We start from the raw sequence: 20,069 nt of genomic DNA on the forward strand, positions 1-20,069 counted from the left end.
GGAACTATAATGTTCACCAGCTGTGCAGTATAGTTATTCATCTCTTTACCTCACCTCACAATGTGCAGTACCTTGTAATATCTCCCACTTGCCCACTATATTTTTTCTGTATATACTGTATATGTATATATGTGTATATATCTATTTGCTGTGCACATTTTTTTTACTTCCCCATCGTGGGACTAATGAAGGAATATGTAATCTTTAGTACTGCACTGAGTGCCACAGACCGGCAGCAGGTTTTAGACGGGAAGTCAACAATCCACAAATTCAGTTTACGAGTCCCGACGTCAGGGAGCGACACCGTCAGTGGCTCTGGAGGAGCTTTGTGTGGTCTGAGAACGTGAACACAGAGAGTGCACACTGTTATCAGAAAACCTGCTCTGAAAACGATGGCAGATTGATGCTGCTGCTTGCTTTATGGAAAGTGGTTTTGGATCTTGACAACAGTTAATAAAGGGGTAATTTACTCAGGCTGTATTTAACCCTTACAAACCCTTTACCACATGATAACCACCTCATCCCCCACCGTGCAGCTCTGACATGCTTTTCACTGTGCTACAAATTCACTCACTGACGATTCCGAGTCATCCATGTTTGTGTCGTTCTGACGACACAAACATGGACAGAGCAGCTCGGATTAGATAGATCAGACACAGATGAGTGTCACTTCATTCTCTGGTTAGTCTGCAGTAGTGCTTTACTGCTACATAATGTGCTGAACAACCTTTGAATGTGAATGTGTTAGAATTGACTTGACACTTTTATGCACCAGCATTAATAATCCAGCAGCACAATAATGTACCACTCACAGGACTGTGTTAACTCTTCACACACTGAGTACACTGAGGTGAACAGCACTGGGTCTGAGCTCTGACCCCACTGAGGCCGTGTTAAGCGGGCCTGTGACCACTAGATGGCGCTGACGCCGCTGGGAAGCCCGTTCAACCAAAGCAGAAGAAGATCAGGAGCCAGAGTAGCTCGGCTAATGCTCCTCCATCCTCCGTCATGTTATTGATCACCATGTCTGCGTAGAAGGAAACCTAAACTCCGAGCACCCATCCGGCCCCTAAACGGAGTGTTAACATGGCAGGCGAGGAGGAGAGGGGGGTGGTCCGTGTCAAAGTCAAGGTAGGATGAGCAACAAGGAGTCTGCCGACGTCCGGTTAGCTAGCAGCCCTTCACCCTGTTTATCTGTGTGGTGTTTGCTAGCTGTCTGTCACACACACACACACACACACACACACTGTAACGGTATAACACTGGTGACAGCGGCTGTGGAGCCGGGTTGCGGGGGGGGGGGGGGGGATCCGGATCCTTTCTGTCTGGAGCAGCATTGTTCCAGTGTGAGGCAGCTGATCGATCGATCGATCGATCACTCCCCCCGTCACACTGTTGTCACCGAACAGAGAGCTGACTGTCACCTGCTTGCCCACATGATCAGTGATCAGCCCGCAGCAGGATCCGGAGCAGCGGACCTACTCTCATATCAGCTGACGTCACTGGGATGCTCTCATGCGTATGGGACTGCATTTGGTGACGTCACGTGATAGGTGACGTCGAGGCACCCTGAGGCCTCTGGTCCATGAAACAGTCATTCATCTCTTTGTTGTAGAATCTTTAGAGTAATCTCAGGACAGAGGGCAGTAGTTAGATATCAGGGTGGTTCATCTACCATCTTACTGCTCAGCATTCATTCATGGAGATCAGAACAGAACATGTCCAGGCTCCTCTGTGCATTCTGGGCTTCCTTTTCGTTGAATGTGATCCACAGCAACTAGACTGGTGATAATATTAAAAGTCACTCTTCATAGACTTTAAGCAAAAGTCTGTAATGAGAATATACATTTATCATTTTGTCACATCAGCTGAACCATTACTAGGCAACAGGCAAGTGAAGCAAATGAAACTATGGAGATGATTTCTGAAGTATTTGTCTTACACACAGCCTGTGAGTGGTCACTTCACTTATTTTATGTGCTGTCCTGTACATTTGTATACATAGTTGTTATTCCAGCCGCGTCTCTTAGCCCAGATTATTTAGAGCGTTTAAACAAGACAAAGGAATAGATGGAAAAATTCAACGTGCAGACTAAAACAGTCGAGTAAATGGAGAAAGTATCATAAACCGTCTTTGGGCAGTGGAGAGACAACTTGGATGACGGCTCTGTAAAACACAGTAAAACCTTTTGCTAACTTTCTGTGAAGCTGGTAATACTTGATGTGAGCACAGTGCCCGTCACTGCCGGTGTCAAACAGTGCAGCCCATCACTTCTTGTGAACTAACCGTTTGTCTGTGCTGACATTGTTGGGATTGTGATGTATTGCTTTCTAGAAATGTGATGGCGTGCTTCCTGTGGAGTTTCGCTCCTTCGCTGTGGATCCTCAGATCACATCACTGGAGGTCCTGCAGCACATACTCATCAGAGCCTTTGATTTGAATGGGTAAGCTGCTGTGTGGACACACAGGCTGGCAGAGTTGATCCTAATTAGTGTTCCATTATGTGTTTCAGCATTTCCTTTTTGCTTGTCTTTCAAACTAGGAAGCGGCACTTCGGGATCAGTTACCTGTCTCGAGATCGGAGTGGCGCTGAAATACATCTGCCTCTGGTGTCTGACTGGGATTTGGATGTTGCGTTTGTCAGTGCAGCCAAACCATATTTACAGCTGAAGATGGACATAAAACCTTCAGAGGACAGTAAGAGCACGAGTGTGTCCTTTAATGCAACTTACAAAACAGTGAAGCTTCAAGGAGAAACTGCTAAATCTTGGGAGAGGACAGAATGTGTGCTTGTGCAAAATGCTGAATGTACAGAGTGTTTTTAGTGAAACCCTGAGGATCCTGTGCATGAGCCGAAAACATAACACTTTTCTGTACGAGTGAAATCAAATTTTCCTCTAAAGGTTCACATTTAATATAGACAATTAAGATGTTATGCTTTATGCTTTAGAAGCAACATATGGACGCATGGTAGTAATACAACGCTGTGTAAGACGTCAAAAGAAATTCATTTGGGACATGTTGTGTTTAGTCATTAAGGTTTCAAGTGTGAAATGCAAGAACAACAGTGCAAAGATAAGTTAAATAACAGGTGCCTGTAGAAGTAGAATATAGTATATGCAGTACATACAAACAGAACAGAGAGAGTGCACTGTAGTAGAATGATGAATTACTGCAGCAGTCAGATAAACAGTACTGGAAAGTGGAAAGAAGCACTAATGTCAGCGTAGTGAGACATTAGACAGGAGCAGATGAAGGAAGGTGTAGAACAGGAAAAGGGATTCGACAGAACCATTTAGCTACTGGATCCAGATTTATTGGATCCAGATTTCTGTAATTCAAACTCCTCCTCCCTAATGTTTCTTTGATTTGAGTCAAACTGCTGAAGCTTCAGATAATCTACAGATACATTTTTGAATGCATTTTTGCACAGAACAAGAACTATGCCGCAACCTCCCCTCTCCCCCCTTTCAGTCAATCAATCAATCAATCAGTCAATCAATCAATCAATCAATCAATCAATCAATCAGTCAATAAATCTTTATTTATATAGCATCAATTCACAACAGCGTTATCTCCAGACTCTTTCCATAAAGAGCAGGTCTAGCCCAAACTCTTTAATTAGAGAGAGACCCAACGATTCAGGAATTCAAAATTAAGGATTCAAGAATCCCCACATGAGCAGCATCAGATATTATATTAGGACACAGTGGAGGAAGAACTCCCCTTTAACAGGAAGAACTCCCCTTTAACAGGAAGAACTCCCCTTTAACGGGAAGAAACCTGGAACAGACCCAGGCTCAGTGTGGGCGGCTTCTGTCAGGGTCCACGTTGTTTCCTTTCTGAACAGAAGGGATGATTACAGCAACACAAACTTGTTTCTGTGTCCATGCATTTGAAGACAGACTTGAATCCTTGAAGCAGGAAGTGTAAAGAAGAGGTGGATCTAAATCACATGATTGTTCAGTTCGCTACGTTTGGTTCCCCTGCAGGTCCTGTTATGGAGGACTGGGACATCATCAGCCCCAAAGATGTGATTGGCTCTGAGCAACTTCTTGCAGAAAGGACGAGGTCTTTGGCTTCTGCAGCTCTTCCCTTCACCCAGTCCCTGCTGTCCCAGGTTCCTTTGCCTTTTTAAAATCTCTTTCCTTCTCCCCTCTGTGAGTCAGGGTCTCCGCTTACGCACCTTTTTCACTTTCGCTCAGGTTGGCCGGACCCTGACCAGAGTCCAGCAGGCCTTTAGCTGGTCTTACGGGGAGGAGATCAAGCCTTTCAAGCCCCCTCTTAGCGACGCCGAGTTTCACAGTTACCTCAATGGACAAGGCCAGTTGATGCGACCCGAGGAACTCCGACTGCGGATCTACCACGGGGGTGTGGAGCCTTCACTGCGCAAGGTGTAGTACCTGAGTTTATTCAGCATGACATGGCCTTCAGAATAATGCTTCTATACTACACAGTGATTTATTGGCTGTCTCGGCTATTGGTAGAAACATTGGTACATATTACAAAAAGACTATTTAATTAATGAAACCAGATTCCTTCGTTCAGAAGAGGAAATAAGGTCAGTGACGAGGGACCAGCCAGCTCGGTTCAACCTCCCACATACAGGTTAAGAAATACAAATCAGCCAAAGTGATGTACTTTTTCACATGAGCTTGTAGAAAGGATGTGAAGGACAAACACTAAGGCAACTAAAACAAAGAATAGCGGAACATAAAAGTACCTTAAGTCCCACGGTACACTTGGCTCAGAAAGCGATGATATGACAATACTTGCTGATGAGTCAGTCTCAGTCTCTCTAACTCTAAGCAGCACCTTTGACCCCTTGTTGACTGTTGTCGCGAATTCGCCTCAAACCTCTTCCGGTCTTGATGCAGCTGAGGTGGCCTCTGTATCCTTCTAATGCTGGTTGATGCATATTCTAAGTATACATTATATATACATAGATGCATACATACATAAATATATATATATTCTATGCGTATATACATATATATTATATTATACTATTATTACATTGTACTATTCTACGCTATGCTATATTCAAATTAAAAATCTGAAGGGGTTAATATACTGCACAGAAAAGTGGTGAATAAAATGTACTCGAACAATCGACTGAATGAAAATCTCTATATTTTTGAAGTAAACTTAAGCTGTTCTACACGTAGCTATCCCTGCTCATCATGCTAGTGCCATAACATGTTAGGTTTAGCTACCATCGTGCTTCCTCTGAACTGCTGGGCAGTTTATCCACTGTTCATTTAATCCAATGGGGTGGGGGGGGGGTCAGCAGGTTTCAGCCTGGCAGCTCTGCTGAGTGTTCCCAGGAGACAGAAGACATCATGAACATCAGTGAGCATAACGGCGGCGGGAAATGTGAAACACTCGCCCATAAGTGGCTCCCTCTCTGTCGGGGTAGGGCTATTAACTGGAAAGTGAGCCCCACACTTTGGCCTCAGCTCCGTCCTGCTGCCAGGAGCGAGTCGTTGTGCCACGCCCAACGTCCAGCTCCTGGTCATATCCCAGCAGGTGTTGGACTGTCTGCCGTTGTCTGGATTGTATTTATTGACGCAGATATGTTGTCACATGACCCATCAGTTACAGCATTGATTCTTTTCACCTCTGCACAGGCCAAAACACTGATTCATAAACAGTTAAGGAATCACTCAAAAATTGCAATACTTGGACTGCAATGTTATGGACTGTCTGAGGGAACGGTGAAGGTGTGTTGGTCAAAGAGAGATGTTGCTTCTGAAGAAAGCAACATTATGGAAACTTTGTTGAATGATAGATTAGTTTTTGTTTACGTGGCAGATGAACGCGTTGTGTACATCAGTAAACAGCTTCAGGCACAGAAAGGAGAAGAACTGTGTAAAGTGTGCTCGTTTTTTAGAATGAAATGGACTGGAACTGAAGCTTACTCTGAGCTACGTGTGCTCTCTCAAAACAAAATAAAAAATTAGCATGGCATACCAATCCCTGTTCTGCCGACAAGTTAGGAATCTAATTTAAATTTGATCAATTATGATCGTTATACCCGTCAGTTCTGGTTTTTATTTAATCCTACTTCTGAATCCTTGCATAGCTTTTTAGCAAGAAAAGTACTCTGTCTCATACTGTGCCAGCTGAAATTATACAAGCTATGTAATTTATATAATTGTATTTTATGATGGTCAGTTGAAATATTTACTTCTGCTTTGTCTGCTGTCGTCAGGTTGTCTGGCGATACCTCCTGAACGTCTACCCTGATGGCCTGAGTGGACAGGAGAGGATGGACTACATGAAGAGGAAGACCAGGGAGTACGACCAGCTGAAGAGAGAGTGCACAGCCCGCGTCAGCCACGAGGACCTTGAATTTATCCGTGGGAACGTTCTCAAAGACGTCCTGAGGACGGACCGGGCTCATCCGTACTATGCCGGCTCAGAAGACAGTCCACATTTGACGGCTCTCACGGACCTGCTCACCACATTCGCCATCACACATCCACAGGTGTGTAGAGATCAGCCGAGTTAGGGTTCAACAGCAATGAATCGAGTCTGAATCTGCTTATCAAATGATCTTTTTCAGTCCCTTAATGCAGGGGGCTGCAGAAGAGTTGAAGCTGGGCACTGAGACATGAACTAAAGATACTGTGGAAAGTGTAAAAGGACAGATATATGAACAGTTATTATAGTCTAGCTCACCAACACAGACAGACAGAATTACAGAAGTCAAAATAGACACAGATACATGACCTGATGACAGCTGAGCTTCATTAACAGATTCTTTGGATCTCTTACATTAAGCTACAAGTGATGAGTAGTAGTAGACCGAGGCGCCCACACTGAGCCTGGGTCTGTTCCAGGTTTCTTCCTGTTAAAGGGGAGTTCTTCCTCCACTGTGTCCTAATATAATGCCTGATGCTGCTCATGTGGGGATTCTTGAATCCTTAATGTTGAATCCCTGAATCGTTGGGTCTCTCTCTAATTAAAGAGTTTGGTCTAGACCTGCTCTTTATGGAAAGAGTATTGAGATAACGCTGTTATGAATTGATGCTCTATAAATAAAGACTGATTGATTGATGATTGATTGATAGTACTAGATGGTGTTATTCACTTGTTTTCCTCACAAGGTAATCACACGTTCAGGAACAATAGGAGAACAGTAGAGTTCTGTGAATCTACTTTGGTTGTGGAGTGCTTCTAAATGTCCCCCCCCCCCCCCCCCCCAATCTCAAGTATAAGAGGAACTCGTAAATGAGGCCCCTGGTTAACACCTACAATACAACAGTTCTTTCATCGAAGACCTTGTTTCGTTGAGTGTTCCAGAAGACTGTGAGCTAATTGTATTCATAAAAGCATGCGTAAATTTGTGTTTTTCCCTGTCAGTTGTAGATTTGTGTAACTTAGTGTGGCTGTGTTGTTTTTCAGATATCATACTGTCAAGGCATGAGTGATATTGCCTCACCTATACTTGCTGTAATGGACAATGAAGCGCACGCCTTCATTTGCTTTTGTGGCATCATGAAACGCTTGGAGGGGAACTTCCGGCCCGACGGGCAGCTCATGTCTATTAAGTTCCAGCATCTAAAGCTGCTTCTGCAGTACTCGGATCCCGAATTCTACTCTTACCTCGTGTCCCGGGGAGCTGACGACCTCTTCTTCTGTTACCGCTGGCTGCTTCTGGAGCTCAAGCGAGAGTTTGCGTTCGACGATGCTTTGAGGATGCTCGAGGTGACTTGGAGCTCCCTGCCCCCAGACCCTCCGGAAACTGAAGTGGAGCTTCTGGGGCCACCGCTGGAGGCCGACGAAACGGCGTCCTGCAGGGACAAGAACAAGACGGTTGAGAATTGCCTCATAGAAGATAAGCAGCGTAGACGACACATGCTGCGGCCTTCAAGAGAGGAAGCAGATGTGAGCGGGAACGCTGGCATGGAAGAAAAAGATGGAGGTGCTGGAAAAGGACACAGGGGCAGTACATGTCATATTCCTCGAGTGGCCATGGGAAAGGCAGGTTTGGAAGAGTCTCCTTTTCAGAGGCAAGCTAGTTTTGGAGAGTTTAAGTACTATACTGCCCGAAATGAAGACAGCTTTGATATAGAGGACGCCGAGCAGCCACAGGGTTTGGTGGCTTCAAAGTCGGTAACAAGCGTCCCGAGGCGTCAGTCCACAGCTGACAGCGAGGAGGACCCAGGAGAGAAAACCCCCCTCATGAAAAACTGTGAGAATGGTTTCTCTCCGGTGCCGTCACCCCCTCTCTTTCCAAGCGGCCTACCAATCTGGAAAACCGGCTCCATTGTCTCTCCCACGTCTTCAGCATCGCCCTCCAGCTGGCCGGATGCTTCTCCCGACTCTTCTCCAAAATCCACATCCCCGTCCACGAGCAACGGAAGAGAGGGCTTTCCAAGAACTGTCCCAAAAGTGCTGACCTCCTCTGCCCAAGTGCTCAGCGGCATGGGGAACATGTCTGTTGCGTCTCCCTCCCACTCTCAGAATCGATCCCTGCTGTCTTCACCCATTTTGTCCTTTGGGAGAGGCCCCGCGCCGTCTGGCGGCAGGTCGTCCTCCAACAGCCTCCCTTCCCCCGGCAACAAATCCCCCACCACCACCGCTTCTTCGAAAGACGAGGCCACCAGCATCAAACCGTGCTCCCTGCCACCACCTCAAGAGTTTGGCAAAGGCAATCCTTTCATGCTGTTCATTTGCCTGTCCATCCTGCTGGAGCACAGAGACCACATCATTAAGAACAGCTTGGATTACAATGAACTGGCCATGCACTTTGACCGCCTCGTCCGGCGCCACAACCTCAGCAGGGTGCTACAGCGAGCTAAGGCCTTATTTGCGGACTACTTACAGAGTGAAGTGTGGGACTCGGAGGAAGGGGATGAGGTTAGTTTGGACTCCCCAACAACAGCTACTGCCGCGCAGCACTCCCCTTCTCCAACCATCTCTACCAGGACCATTTACAGCCCTTTAGCGCCGCCTCAGCCATCCTCTCCAAACTCAACTTATAACCTTGCAACTACCATTCCCTCCCTAACAGCCCAAGTGTCTGTGTATCCCACTTCATGATTCCATCATACACCTTCCTCAATGAACTCCTCGGTAGACTTGTGGCCCATTTGAGGTGTAGATCTTTCTAGACGGCCTCCCATATTGAACTGGGCTGTAAATATTCCTCTCATTCTGTGTATGCTTACATACATGTGCTTCTCATGTCTGTAGTCATCTTAATGCTTAATCTTTTTCATCAACCTTTCAAGTTAAGCATTTTAGTTGTCTGTCCTTGAGGAGGTGATGAAGGAGCTTAGTTTCTGATTAAGTCCTCTGAAGTTGCTGGCACATGAAATGCTAAACCTTTGATCCAGTTTGGCTGTCCAACAAAGGTATAGCCATTTGGTGCATTTAGCCCATGTTGCCTCCTTTATTTACTGTTATTATAAGTTTGTGTTATGTCTGACTAAGCCACAGAGGTGTCTTAACTAAAGCCCTGATTATTATTATTGCCATTAGGTAAAAACTTGAGGAAAAACCCAGCATCTGATTTGTTGAAAGTCTGTTTGTCTAAGTTTTTCATCAAGCACGACAAGCAGGACATACAGAAAGCTCTAAGCCGTCACTCAGTCTGCCACAAGAACAGCTGATCACAACACTAATAAAACAGCCAGCACACTCGCCTAACCGTCCTCACCCAGCCTGTCACCATTAACCTTGAATCAACCATACATGCTCCCTGAAAGTGTGTTCAGACAACAGCAAGTGGGTTTTTAGATGTGGCACAGTCGCATACAAATGTGATTAATAGAAGCAAGATGCAGAACTGTACACAGTCCAATCCCACAGCTAGTAAGTTACCCACAGCTACGCACATCTGCACCATCATTGGGCCGAATCAACGGACAGAACAGTCGACTTTAAAGCGCTGGTTGCACCAGCATTCATAACAACCACATTTTACACCAAAACGAGTTTACAGAGATGACAGCAGTCAGTGAATGACCTCACAGAGGGGAGGACGTCCGTGCAGAGCTTTTGCATGGAGTTCATCTTTGGGGAGCTCTGGAGAGTCCAGAACCACGCTGTGCCAGAGTGTAACCTGCTCCACGAAACACAGCAGGTGTGACTGGACGCTGAATCTTAAATCTCAAATCTTTGCTCTTGTAGTGATATCTCAGCACTCCACGCGTTACTCATCGATTTGGAAACAGGAGTTCCCTGCTCTTCAAAGAATAGATTTTTATCAGTTGTCCAGCAGCTAATTGCATCATCAGTGGCATTTTGTTATCTCACAGATTTACAAATCAAAATGTTGAAGCAGTGGGCGAAGTGAATCTTTTCTTCACTTTCTATCTGAGCAGGCCTCGAGGAAACAAACTGCCCTCATTACAACTTTGTGGCGCTGCGTTTGAAAGACACGAGCATTTACCAAGCAGGGAGGTTCTAACACAGAGATCTGTTACAGTTGCAATGGAGAATCCAGCGTTTGACCCAATCAGAGACTCTCACCCCATTTCAACCTGGTGTTAAAATGTGATCTGTATCCGGGCACATTCTGCAGATAATAAATGATCTGATCTTCCCTTTGTGTTCACATCTGGTATTTTTAAAGCCTTCTCGTTCTCCTCATCGAGATTGGATCTCTGTCCTCCAGAGTGTACGAATAACTTGAGGATAAAGAACAGCGAGGCCCACAGCTGATTATGTTGAAACAATGGTCTGCATTTGTAAAGAGCACTGTGGTTGCAAGCGTGGGCTCCCACCAGAAGCAAAGCACAAGAGCCCGTCCACGTATTTCATGGTAGGGGAGGAGGGCAGAGCACCCAGTTCCTCCACCTCACTCATCAATAGTTTGTGTCATTGTTTCTTCAGGAAAATGTAAGGACGGGAGATTGTAAAAAAAAAAAAAAAAAGATTTATATGTAATATCCACTCTGCATACAATGTGCATGAAAAGTTAAATGATGCAGTAACTCTGTTAAAAATGTAACTTTTGGTAAAACAGGCTGAGTGAAAAGCAGAGGATGGGGTAACAAAATAACACCAGAAGAGATGCCTTAGGAAAGGTTCCTGAACGTTACATCATGTCAGCACATCACTTTCACTTTCACAATCAGACCTCTGGGATCGAAACTCCACAGACTTAAATACATCAAGGTGACAAAGTTTGTTTTTTTCCTTTTACTCTTCCAAAGTGCTATTGCATGTGGACCCTGTGGGGAAGGAGGCAGCCCACATGTTCCACTATTTATTGATTCCCACGCATACCGTTTATGTTCTAAGCTGTAGAAGAGCCAAAATAAATGAATATGTCGTCTTTATCTAGTCATCTTGTTGCCATGAGCTTGATAATCCTGCCATTTCTGCAATTGGTGAAACAAAACTTTGTACATTTTTGATGTTGCTTTAAATGGCTTACTGCTACTGTAAAAAGAAAAGGTGGTTATGAGTTGTGTTTTTCCCCCAAGTGCAGACTCGGTAGACTCGAGGCGTGGCGGATTTAGGTCCGTGCAGTGTGAATGTATTAGTGACATGTTCACGGGGCTGGTAAATGTTAGTGAAATAATGATTCAGTCACAGCTGGATGACTTGTGACACACGTGGCACAGCCAATCACAGTTTAGGACTTCTCATACCTGTTTTCTGAGATTTGACACCTGGTGAACAGTTGAGGCTGTTTGTGTTCAGCTCTTCATGAGTTAAAGACTTGGAATGTGGCCATTGTTACAGAGCTCATCATTACTGTGACACTATGAAGACCTATGGATGCTTTACTGTAGAGACCACTCGTGAACTGCATTGTACAATGTATGTGCTGGACTCATACATTCAAACTACAGCAGTGGTCAAGTAAGCACTACATTATTTAATGCTGTTATTAGGCTCATTATGTACCATTTTAGCACTTTGGCTATTACTGTTTCCCCAAAGACTCTTTTTGCCCTGTTTTCTCTATTAAGACCCCATGGAAACGTTCGCCTACATCAGGCCAAGTCAACGCACACACGCAGGTATCAAGAGGGTCTTAGCTGTATAATCATCATCTTTACCATTCATCAAGTGGACATGATGTGATGCCACTTGACAGTCAGTGACAAACATATTAGCTTATGTGCAGCCTTTTAGCAGAGAAGTGCCTGACTTGTTTGTTTTTCTTTTGTGCTCTGAACATCTGTTTGACATCTTGTCATCGTACCCAGGCTGACATTAAAACCAGGAACACAGCTGAGTGAGATGTGATTTAAATCATTATTGGACATCCTAATGTGAGAAGGTGTTGGCCTGTGACTAACCCCTGAGCCTGTTTCCATTCAGTCCAAAAATTGATCACGTCCAACTAAACGTTTTCATTTACATAAATGAAACGAGAGCTATAAAAAAAAGTGTAAAAATTCAAATAAACAAGTCAGTGGTCAGCAGCAGGACTCTGACATGCTTCCGTGTGACCATCATCGTTGTGTCTGTCTAATATTTGAAAAGTCTGACATGGCTCAGTCGTTCTTTGTGTGCCCTTTGACGTGGATGATGAAATTAATGTAGATGAAGTACTGTGCATGGCTGCAGCATCGCAGAGAGAACAGGGACATCATTTAAACAGAGTTGGGAATAAATATATGTCCTGAGAAATGCCCCTGATTTTGTAGTAGTGACCCCAAATCCCCAAACTTTCTCTTCGTCGATGTTCTGGACCTCAACTCAGAGAAGTTGTGTGGGAAGGTTCTGCGATATGGTGGCACCAGCACAAAGTCGGGGACGTATCTTAAAATTGCCTTGTTTTTCAGCATTGTTAACTTGTCATTGTTTTCTTTGTCCTGAGTGACCGATATTAGACATTTTCAATCATTTTGATTGTCTGTAATGGAGAAGGCTGAACAGGTGGGATGGCTCCACCTCTAAAAAGGAAATCCCTCTTTGACGAGTGCCTCTGTTTTAAGCAGAAAGGAGACCATCGGGATTATTGGTTATTATTCCTTTATGATATTTAATAGCATATTTAAAAAGAAGTGAAGTAACTCGGCTTGGGAGACGATGGGTTAGCAGTATTTGCTGTTCATAAAAAAATGTTTATCATTAAATTACATATGTGCACAAAAGTTTTTATTCATACGACACTACAATATTACTGATTGTATATCGGACACAAATAAATAACTATTTCAACTGATTTTGTGAAGAATGATTGTGTTTTTTTAATTGACAGGCGTTGACATTTGGATTCTGACGTGGTGTTGCTGATAGTCCTCTTCATCCACACAGGGTGAAAAGCTGTCATCCTTGCAGCAGTGGTCAGATGGCACGTCAGTGTTTGTTATGTTGGCCTTTACACCAGACGTAGTGTAAGACTCACCAGACAGGACTTCAAGTGACGCTGTGCTGTGGAAGAGGACAGACTCTATGTTGAATCCATCAGCAATAAAACACATCAGTGCTAAGAGTAACTGGACTGTACTTGCTACTACTACTGTATCTTTATGTCAAGATAGAGATTTCTGTGTAACTGAGTCAGTTACCTGATGTTATGAGCTTGTTCACATGCTTCATCTCATTTTGACATTTCGTATCATCCCATAATTATCATTTGTATCCACAGCCACTGTTCAGCCAGTTACACAGGCTGTCTAAAGCCCCTTAGCTGCATCACACAGGCATCAATACACCCCACAATATAAATATAATATGAGAATTAGCATACTAATTAGGACTGGGCATTGTCCATCACAGATGGCTGACAATTATCAGAAACATGGCCCAACCCTAAAACTAATGGTTCTGTTGCTGAACCTTGCAAGTGGGTAGGTAGGTAGTGTAAGAGGAGAGGCCGCTGTCATCAGAAGGAAAAGGGTTCTTCCTTTTTGAATGTTAAGTAAATGTCATGACTGAGACATGAGAATGACTGAGGGATGAGAAAAGCGCAGAAAGGCTCCCGGGAAGATACCAAGTTAGTAACAGACATTAAAGAGACATGAAGCATCAGGATGGAAAGGAAGAGGAGGAGAGAGGAGCCCAGTGCATCATGGGAGTCCCTCCGGCTGCCTAGGCCTATAGCAGCATAACTAGGGGCTGAGCCAGCCCTAAACTATAGGCTTCATCACTAAGGAAGGGACCTCTCATCCTGATGTCTCTGTCTCCTTCAAACTGCACTCCGGCCAGCTAATTATTCTACAATTGCACATCGATGTAAATATTCCTTCTTCCGGTGTTATTACCTTTTACTTTTATTTTATTTATGCTGCTGTAACGATACACTTTCCCAGTATGTGATTAATAAAGTGCATCTATCTTTCTATGAAAGATAACCAGTGCTCCCCAGGTTCATGTCGAAGCCCATACCCCACAAAATACATCTCCCAGCAGATGATGCAAAAGACTTTCCGGTTGATTATTATTCATTCCTCTCTTTAAACATTCCTCTCTTTGTTTTTTTTAATAAAAATCCACCAGCCTTATGGACAAAATGATGATAAAAGGTCTATTCTCCTCGTGAAGGCTTAGTAGGCCACAGTAAAACTGCATATTTTGGCAGGTTGCATATTCTACAATCTGAGGGATGGAGTAGGTTTGGACGTTAATGCGCTATAACGGGTACAGGGTGTACCTACAACAGACAGCGGAGGAGAGGGTTACTTATATTTACAAAGAGAGAACTGAATCACCAAAGGGAAAGTCTAGTCCTGGGGTCCCATGAGGCTGAAGCCAGGCCTGGGTCAGTCTAATTCTCTAAGCTTTTATCGGTCCCCTGTAGGTGAATCTCTAGAATTAGTAGGAAATTGAGCTCTGTGATTTATTCATCACTATAGAGTCCATAGCCCGGCCTGTATTAGTAAAATAATCAGTAAGTAATAATCAGTCTGTAAGGGTACGTGGTGACTGTGAAATAAACCTCTGCCCCAGAGTAACTTCACATCAATTAACAGTGATAGTTGATGAGTGCCACTGCTGCATCATTCGCCAGATTTGTACCAAGACCATTTAGGTCTTTTGATTTAATGCAAGAAAATAACACGTTTTGTGTAATAGTGGTTTAAAAGTAGTCTTTTCTTAGACAGTATATAAGTAAGTACGTTTGGGCCTGATGGGCTCAAGTGACACGCTTTCGTTGTAATTACACGGTTTGGCCACTATGTCAAATTGCCTTCAAAGCCTGGCGCACTTCCGGGTGGTTGGAAACGCTATCGCTGAAGAAGAAGAAGAAGAAGAAGAAGAAGAAGCGAGATTACATTTCCTGTTTCCGGTTTCGCGTGAGCAGGACCGTTCACAAACAGGCAAAATGTTGACCCGAGTGTCACGTCTCGGGCCCTCATTGCTGCGTTTACCGTCTAATCCACCGGCACGATTCGTATCTCAGTCTAAACCGACCGGCGCAGTTGGTTCGCCCGCTGTGACGGAGCTGCACCCCGCTGTAGAGAAGGCTGGACACGGTGAGGTCAGCCACTATGTCAAGGTGAGATCCCCTCTACAGCAGTCAGTCAGACGCTTACTGAGCCAGCAAACGTCGGGTTGGTGTCATACCCTCACAATGGTTACCGAGCTAACGGACTGTCACAGTGTGCTCTAAAAGGCCTTGTGTTGGCTCACTTAACTTTGATAGCACAAAGTAGAGCCGCTGTAGCTAGTTAGCTAACGTTAGCTAGCCAGTGGTACTCACAGTCACAGTCCTGCAGTCACAGTCACAGCAGACACGAGGAAAGGTTTAAAAGAACGTGTTCAGCTACGGTAGAGGAAGTATAACACAATATAGTGGGAGATATTACAAGGCACTGCTCACTGTAAGGGGGGGTGAAGAGTTACTGCACAGTGACTGTGAACATTATCACCTGCGCACTGAGGGTGGAGGAGCTCTCCGGTGCTGTCACTGTGTCCTTCATGGGGGGGTGGTGGGGGTGGTTCTGTCTCATGGATGACAGCTTTGCCATCCTCCTCTCTCCCACCACCTCCACTGGGTCGAGGGGGGGCAACCAGGACAGAGATGTCCTTCTTGATGAACTTGTCCAGTCTCCTCCTGTCCACAGCTGTGATGCTGCCCCCCCCCCCAGCAGACCACTCCATATAAGACATCTGATGCCACAACAGAGCCTTAGAAGGTGTTAAGCAGTCTGCTCCCTGCATTCAGCACTACAGTATACAGGGATGTTTGATTGGCGTCTCCCAGGTCTCCTGTGGACCAGCTGACTTGTGGATGTGGAGGCCATTGTTGAGAGAATTCAGAGACTTGGAAATGCTCTTCTCTTCTTCTCTAAATTAATATTTGTTTGTCAGTGTGATGTAGTTTTTTAAGGAAACTGACTGCCTACCTGTTGGAGCTTTCAGATGCAGCTGTGTTGAACCCAAAATCACTTGGCAGACTTTGATATCATGCAAATGCTCAAATGATCATCTCACTTCTGAGAAGAAGAGTCTGTTGTTATGATTTGGAGGTATATTAGAGTAAAGGAGGTGACTACTTATGCAGTAATGTGTTATTCCTGCAGAACGCGGCAGTCAGCCAGAGCATGTCTTCGTTTAGTAGTCGTGGAGTCTGAATCCGAGTGTAGCTCTTAAACACAGGTGTGATGAGTTTATTTCCCCGAGCCAGACAAATCCTCTGTGCTGCCTTGATCCAAGGTGACGTAACTATTACTAGATAAAGACAAAACAAGCTAGTGAAACCGGTTAAAGGTCTGCTATATTTGATGCTTCTCACATTTAATCTGGCCCCCGTTGTGTTTCATTAGAACCCGGATTTCCACGGCTTCTCCAGTGACCCTGTGGTAGATGACTGGAACATGAGGGTGGGCTTCTTCTTCGGCATCTCAGTGGCGCTTGTTATCGGAGGAGCATTTATCCACTATTTACCGGATCATGGGTAAGTATTCAGCTCTTCATCTTTTTGTATCTGCTTCATTTTGTCTGTCAAATATGAGAAGAGTTGAGATGACAGATGGTTCAGAGTAGAAGTCTCGTGCTTTTTATTTTGGATGGTTTTTGCTTTAGTTTATAGAGAAAATCCATGACTACTTCAACTGATTGCATATTTGCTGAGGCAGAAAGCATCAATCCATGGTCTGTTTGAACCAGAGATTGCAAAAACAAATTCTTGAGCGTGGATTCTTAACCTCCAAAATTGAATCAAGCCATCTCTGACACAGCTGTAAAAGTGCTTGTATTTGCCCGTGACAAGCTCAGATTGCTATCTGAAGTGTCTGACACCATTAAAGAGATCAAGTATTTTCTGACATTTAAACACTTAAATCATACGTCAGATCTCGGGTAACTAAAGGGCTGGAGAATGAGGCTGGATTCAAAATCACACTGAAAATCAAAGTAAAAACCTGAAATCACAGGCTGATCCAACATGTGTGAATTTCATCATACCAGCTCATAATGTGACTCAGTAGTGTGTTTGGCCCCCACGTGCCTGGATGCACTCCCAACACTGTCTGGGCTCCAGATGAGAGTAGATGGTGTCCTGGAGGACCTCCTCCCAGACCTGGATCAGGGCACCAGTGAGCTTTTGGACAGTCTGTGGTGCTACTTGGCAGCGTCGGATGCACCAATCTATAACGTCCCAGAGGTTCTCAATGGATTCAGGTCTGGGGAACACGAGGGCCAGTCAGTGGCATCAATGCCTTCATCATCCAGGAACTGCCCACACACTCTGACCACATGAGGCATTGTCCTGCACCAGGAGGAACCCAGAGCCCACTGCACCAGCATAAGGTCTCATAATGGCTCTGAGGATTTCATCCCGGTACCCAACAGCTGTCAGGGTACCGTAGGTTAGCACGTGGAGGTCTGCGTGACCCTCCAAGGATATGCCTCCCCAGACCATCACTGACCCACCACCAAACCGGTCGTGCTGGATGATGTTGCAGGCAGCATAACGTTCACCACAGCGTCTCCAGACTCTTTCCCGTCTGTCACATGTGCTCAGTGTGAACCTGCTCTCATCTGTGAAGAGGATGGGGTTCCAATAGCAGACCTGCCAATTCTGGAGGAGAAGGAGCAGATATCGGTCCTGCTGCTGGGTTGATGCCCTTCTACGGCTCTGTCCTGTTCTTCTCGAGTAACGCTCCATCTCCTGATATCTCCCCCCTCCTATCTTGAGACTGTGCTGGGAGACGCAGCAAAACCTCCTTGCGACATCACGAATGGATTTGCTGGGCTATCTGTGCAACCTGAATGGGCTGCAGGTACCTCATGCTACCAGTAGTGACCAGGACAAGGACTTACTAGAGAGTCACTTTCATTTGCACCAAAACGGGTCAAATTGATTCACAATAGCTTTGCTTCCTAACTGGACAGACTGATATCCCTGAAGTTCAGTTGACTTGGTGTTATACTGTGATGATTAAGTGCTCTTTTATTTTCTTTGAGCAGTATATGTTTGAGATAGTTATAAAGAAGATAAAATGGCAGAAAAGGAGAGCTGCTAGCCTGGTGTATGGGTGCGTTTAGTGCAGGTGAGGAATCCCAGCTTCACTGCTTCATCTGTTAAGAAGAACGTGTTTATTTGTGGCGCTAGAGGAATATCTTCCCGGCAATATGATGGAGTTTTAAAACTGAAAGCTGCTGTTCCTTCAGTGCACACAGTTGAAGTAGGTTAGATGTTTTGAGGAAATCAAAGTGTATTGTGATGCAAAATACTGTGTACTTTTTACTTTTACACTTTTTAGATTTGGAAGCTATGTGCCTTTTTGTGAATGACCACTGCCAATCCCTTCTTTTAACCTCTTAGCATGAACACAACACGCTCACACACACAGACACACACACTTATTTGACCTCTGTGGCAAAGTGTGTGGAGTGTAAAACAAAACAAACCCTACAGATGAGGTGATGAGGTGAGATGGAAGGTGTTCTAGTGTCTCTAATGTGTCTGTGTGTGGATCCTCAGCATGCGGCAGTGGGCCCGGAGGGAGGCAGAGCGTGTGATCCAGCAGAGAGAGAAGGCGGGTCTCCCTCTCATCGACGAGAACTACTACGACACAAGCAAGCTGGCTGTGCCCACGGCTGGGGAAGCATAGAACGTCCAGCATTCACTGTGTTTTGTGAATATTGTGTATTTCCCTATGACAGAATAAATGATGTAATTATTATGTGTGGACAATGACTTTTTTAGCAGTTTTATGTTTCTGAGTGAATTAAAGGTAGATCTAGAGTGTTTGGACTATTTTGATACCAACTTTTCAGTGTTTGACAGTTTTCAGTGCTACAGGCTCTTTGTCCTCATTACCAAGAAACATGGTTTGATACCCAACTCAACAAATGACTAATATTAAAAATCCTTCGTCCCAGTGATGGTTAACAGCCATAAATAGGGAAAAATCTCCAACGTTTTCATTTTCACAAACATACTTTTGTTGTCACATTGCCAAGTTACATTTGAACAGAAATATCTTTTGAAGACGGCTGTCTTTAAGTCATCGGATCAGCTGCTTCTTAGAAGGCAACATGTCACTTGGGTCCCAGACTGAAGACAATACTCTTTATGGATATAGGTAGTTATGAGAGAGAGAGTTCACAGCAGGCATGAAATCCCTTCTGAACACTCAACATTCAGAATCAGAAGAATCAGAATCAGATTTATTGTCATCATACAGCAATGAGATTTCGTCTGACCTCTCCCATACCCCCTCCAACATACCAACAAGGCATAAATAGAAATATAAGAATATAAAAATAGGAAAAAGAAATATATATATATATATATATATATATATACACACATACACAAGTACAAAAAATAGTAAAAGTATTTACAATATATACAGAGCAGTGCAAACAGACAGCATCAGGGTGAGGTTACACCATTACAGCAAAGGTGGGCTGAAGCAGGTTCTGGGCTGACACAGGTTCTGGGCTGGACTAACTGTCATCTGCAAGATGTCAAAAAGAGTCCTGGACAGGCTGTTCAACAGCACTATCTTAGGGGCAGCCAGGCAGCTCACATGCTAGAGTTTGTACCATTTAGACTCCATCCTAACTGCAGTATGGAACACAATATAAGGATTCTTCAGGAAAAGGTTCATGAGAAAACCCACAACCTACTCCCAGAGCAGCCTTTAGTCTTGTAAGATTGAAGCAAATAATGGTGTTAGCATGGTGGATTAAA

At 44.6% G+C, this 20,069-nt stretch overlaps 2 protein-coding genes across 3 annotated transcripts; both read left to right on the top strand.

Moving 5' to 3' along the window:
- The first annotated feature begins 971 nt into the window (after positions 1 to 971).
- Positions 972 to 9,666, top strand: tbc1d25 (TBC1 domain family, member 25). 2 transcript variants are annotated; one of them, XM_070839636.1, is made up of 7 exons: positions 972 to 1,131; positions 2,336 to 2,445; positions 2,544 to 2,710; positions 3,994 to 4,121; positions 4,207 to 4,395; positions 6,216 to 6,491; positions 7,412 to 9,666. In XM_070839636.1, exons 1-7 carry the CDS (start codon positions 1,087 to 1,089, stop codon positions 9,050 to 9,052), a joined length of 2,556 nt encoding a protein of 851 aa, XP_070695737.1. In that variant the 5' UTR covers positions 972 to 1,086; the 3' UTR covers positions 9,053 to 9,666. The 2 variants fall into 2 exon arrangements, with proteins under 2 accessions (XP_070695737.1, XP_070695738.1); XM_070839637.1 differs by having other exon boundaries at positions 2,544 to 2,698.
- Positions 9,667 to 15,193: 5,527 nt separating this feature from the next.
- ndufb11 (NADH:ubiquinone oxidoreductase subunit B11) lies at positions 15,194 to 19,053 on the top strand. Its single transcript, XM_070839921.1, has 3 exons — positions 15,194 to 15,419; positions 16,690 to 16,820; positions 18,852 to 19,053. The coding sequence occupies exons 1-3, from the start codon at positions 15,246 to 15,248 to the stop codon at positions 18,979 to 18,981; spliced, it is 435 nt and encodes a 144-aa protein (XP_070696022.1). The 5' UTR covers positions 15,194 to 15,245; the 3' UTR covers positions 18,982 to 19,053.
- The last annotated feature ends 1,016 nt before the right edge of the window (positions 19,054 to 20,069 follow it).

This window comes from Pempheris klunzingeri, chromosome 11 (genome assembly GCF_042242105.1).
Source record: "Pempheris klunzingeri isolate RE-2024b chromosome 11, fPemKlu1.hap1, whole genome shotgun sequence".
Taxonomy (NCBI): domain Eukaryota; kingdom Metazoa; phylum Chordata; class Actinopteri; order Acropomatiformes; family Pempheridae; genus Pempheris; species Pempheris klunzingeri.

Excerpts from the sequence above, each read along its gene's own strand:
- tbc1d25 (XM_070839636.1), top strand. The coding sequence starts at position 1,087 with ATGGCAGGCGAGGAGGAGAGGGGGGTGGTCCGTGTCAAAGTCAAG. Across the intron at positions 2,446-2,543 it reads AGAGCCTTTGATTTGAATGG|GAAGCGGCACTTCGGGATCA; the intron begins GTAAGCTGCTGT and ends CTTTCAAACTAG. Across the intron at positions 6,492-7,411 it reads TCGCCATCACACATCCACAG|ATATCATACTGTCAAGGCAT; the intron begins GTGTGTAGAGAT and ends GTTGTTTTTCAG.
- ndufb11 (XM_070839921.1), top strand. The coding sequence starts at position 15,246 with ATGTTGACCCGAGTGTCACGTCTCGGGCCCTCATTGCTGCGTTTACCG. Across the intron at positions 15,420-16,689 it reads AGGTCAGCCACTATGTCAAG|AACCCGGATTTCCACGGCTT; the intron begins GTGAGATCCCCT and ends GTGTTTCATTAG. Across the intron at positions 16,821-18,851 it reads CACTATTTACCGGATCATGG|CATGCGGCAGTGGGCCCGGA; the intron begins GTAAGTATTCAG and ends GTGGATCCTCAG.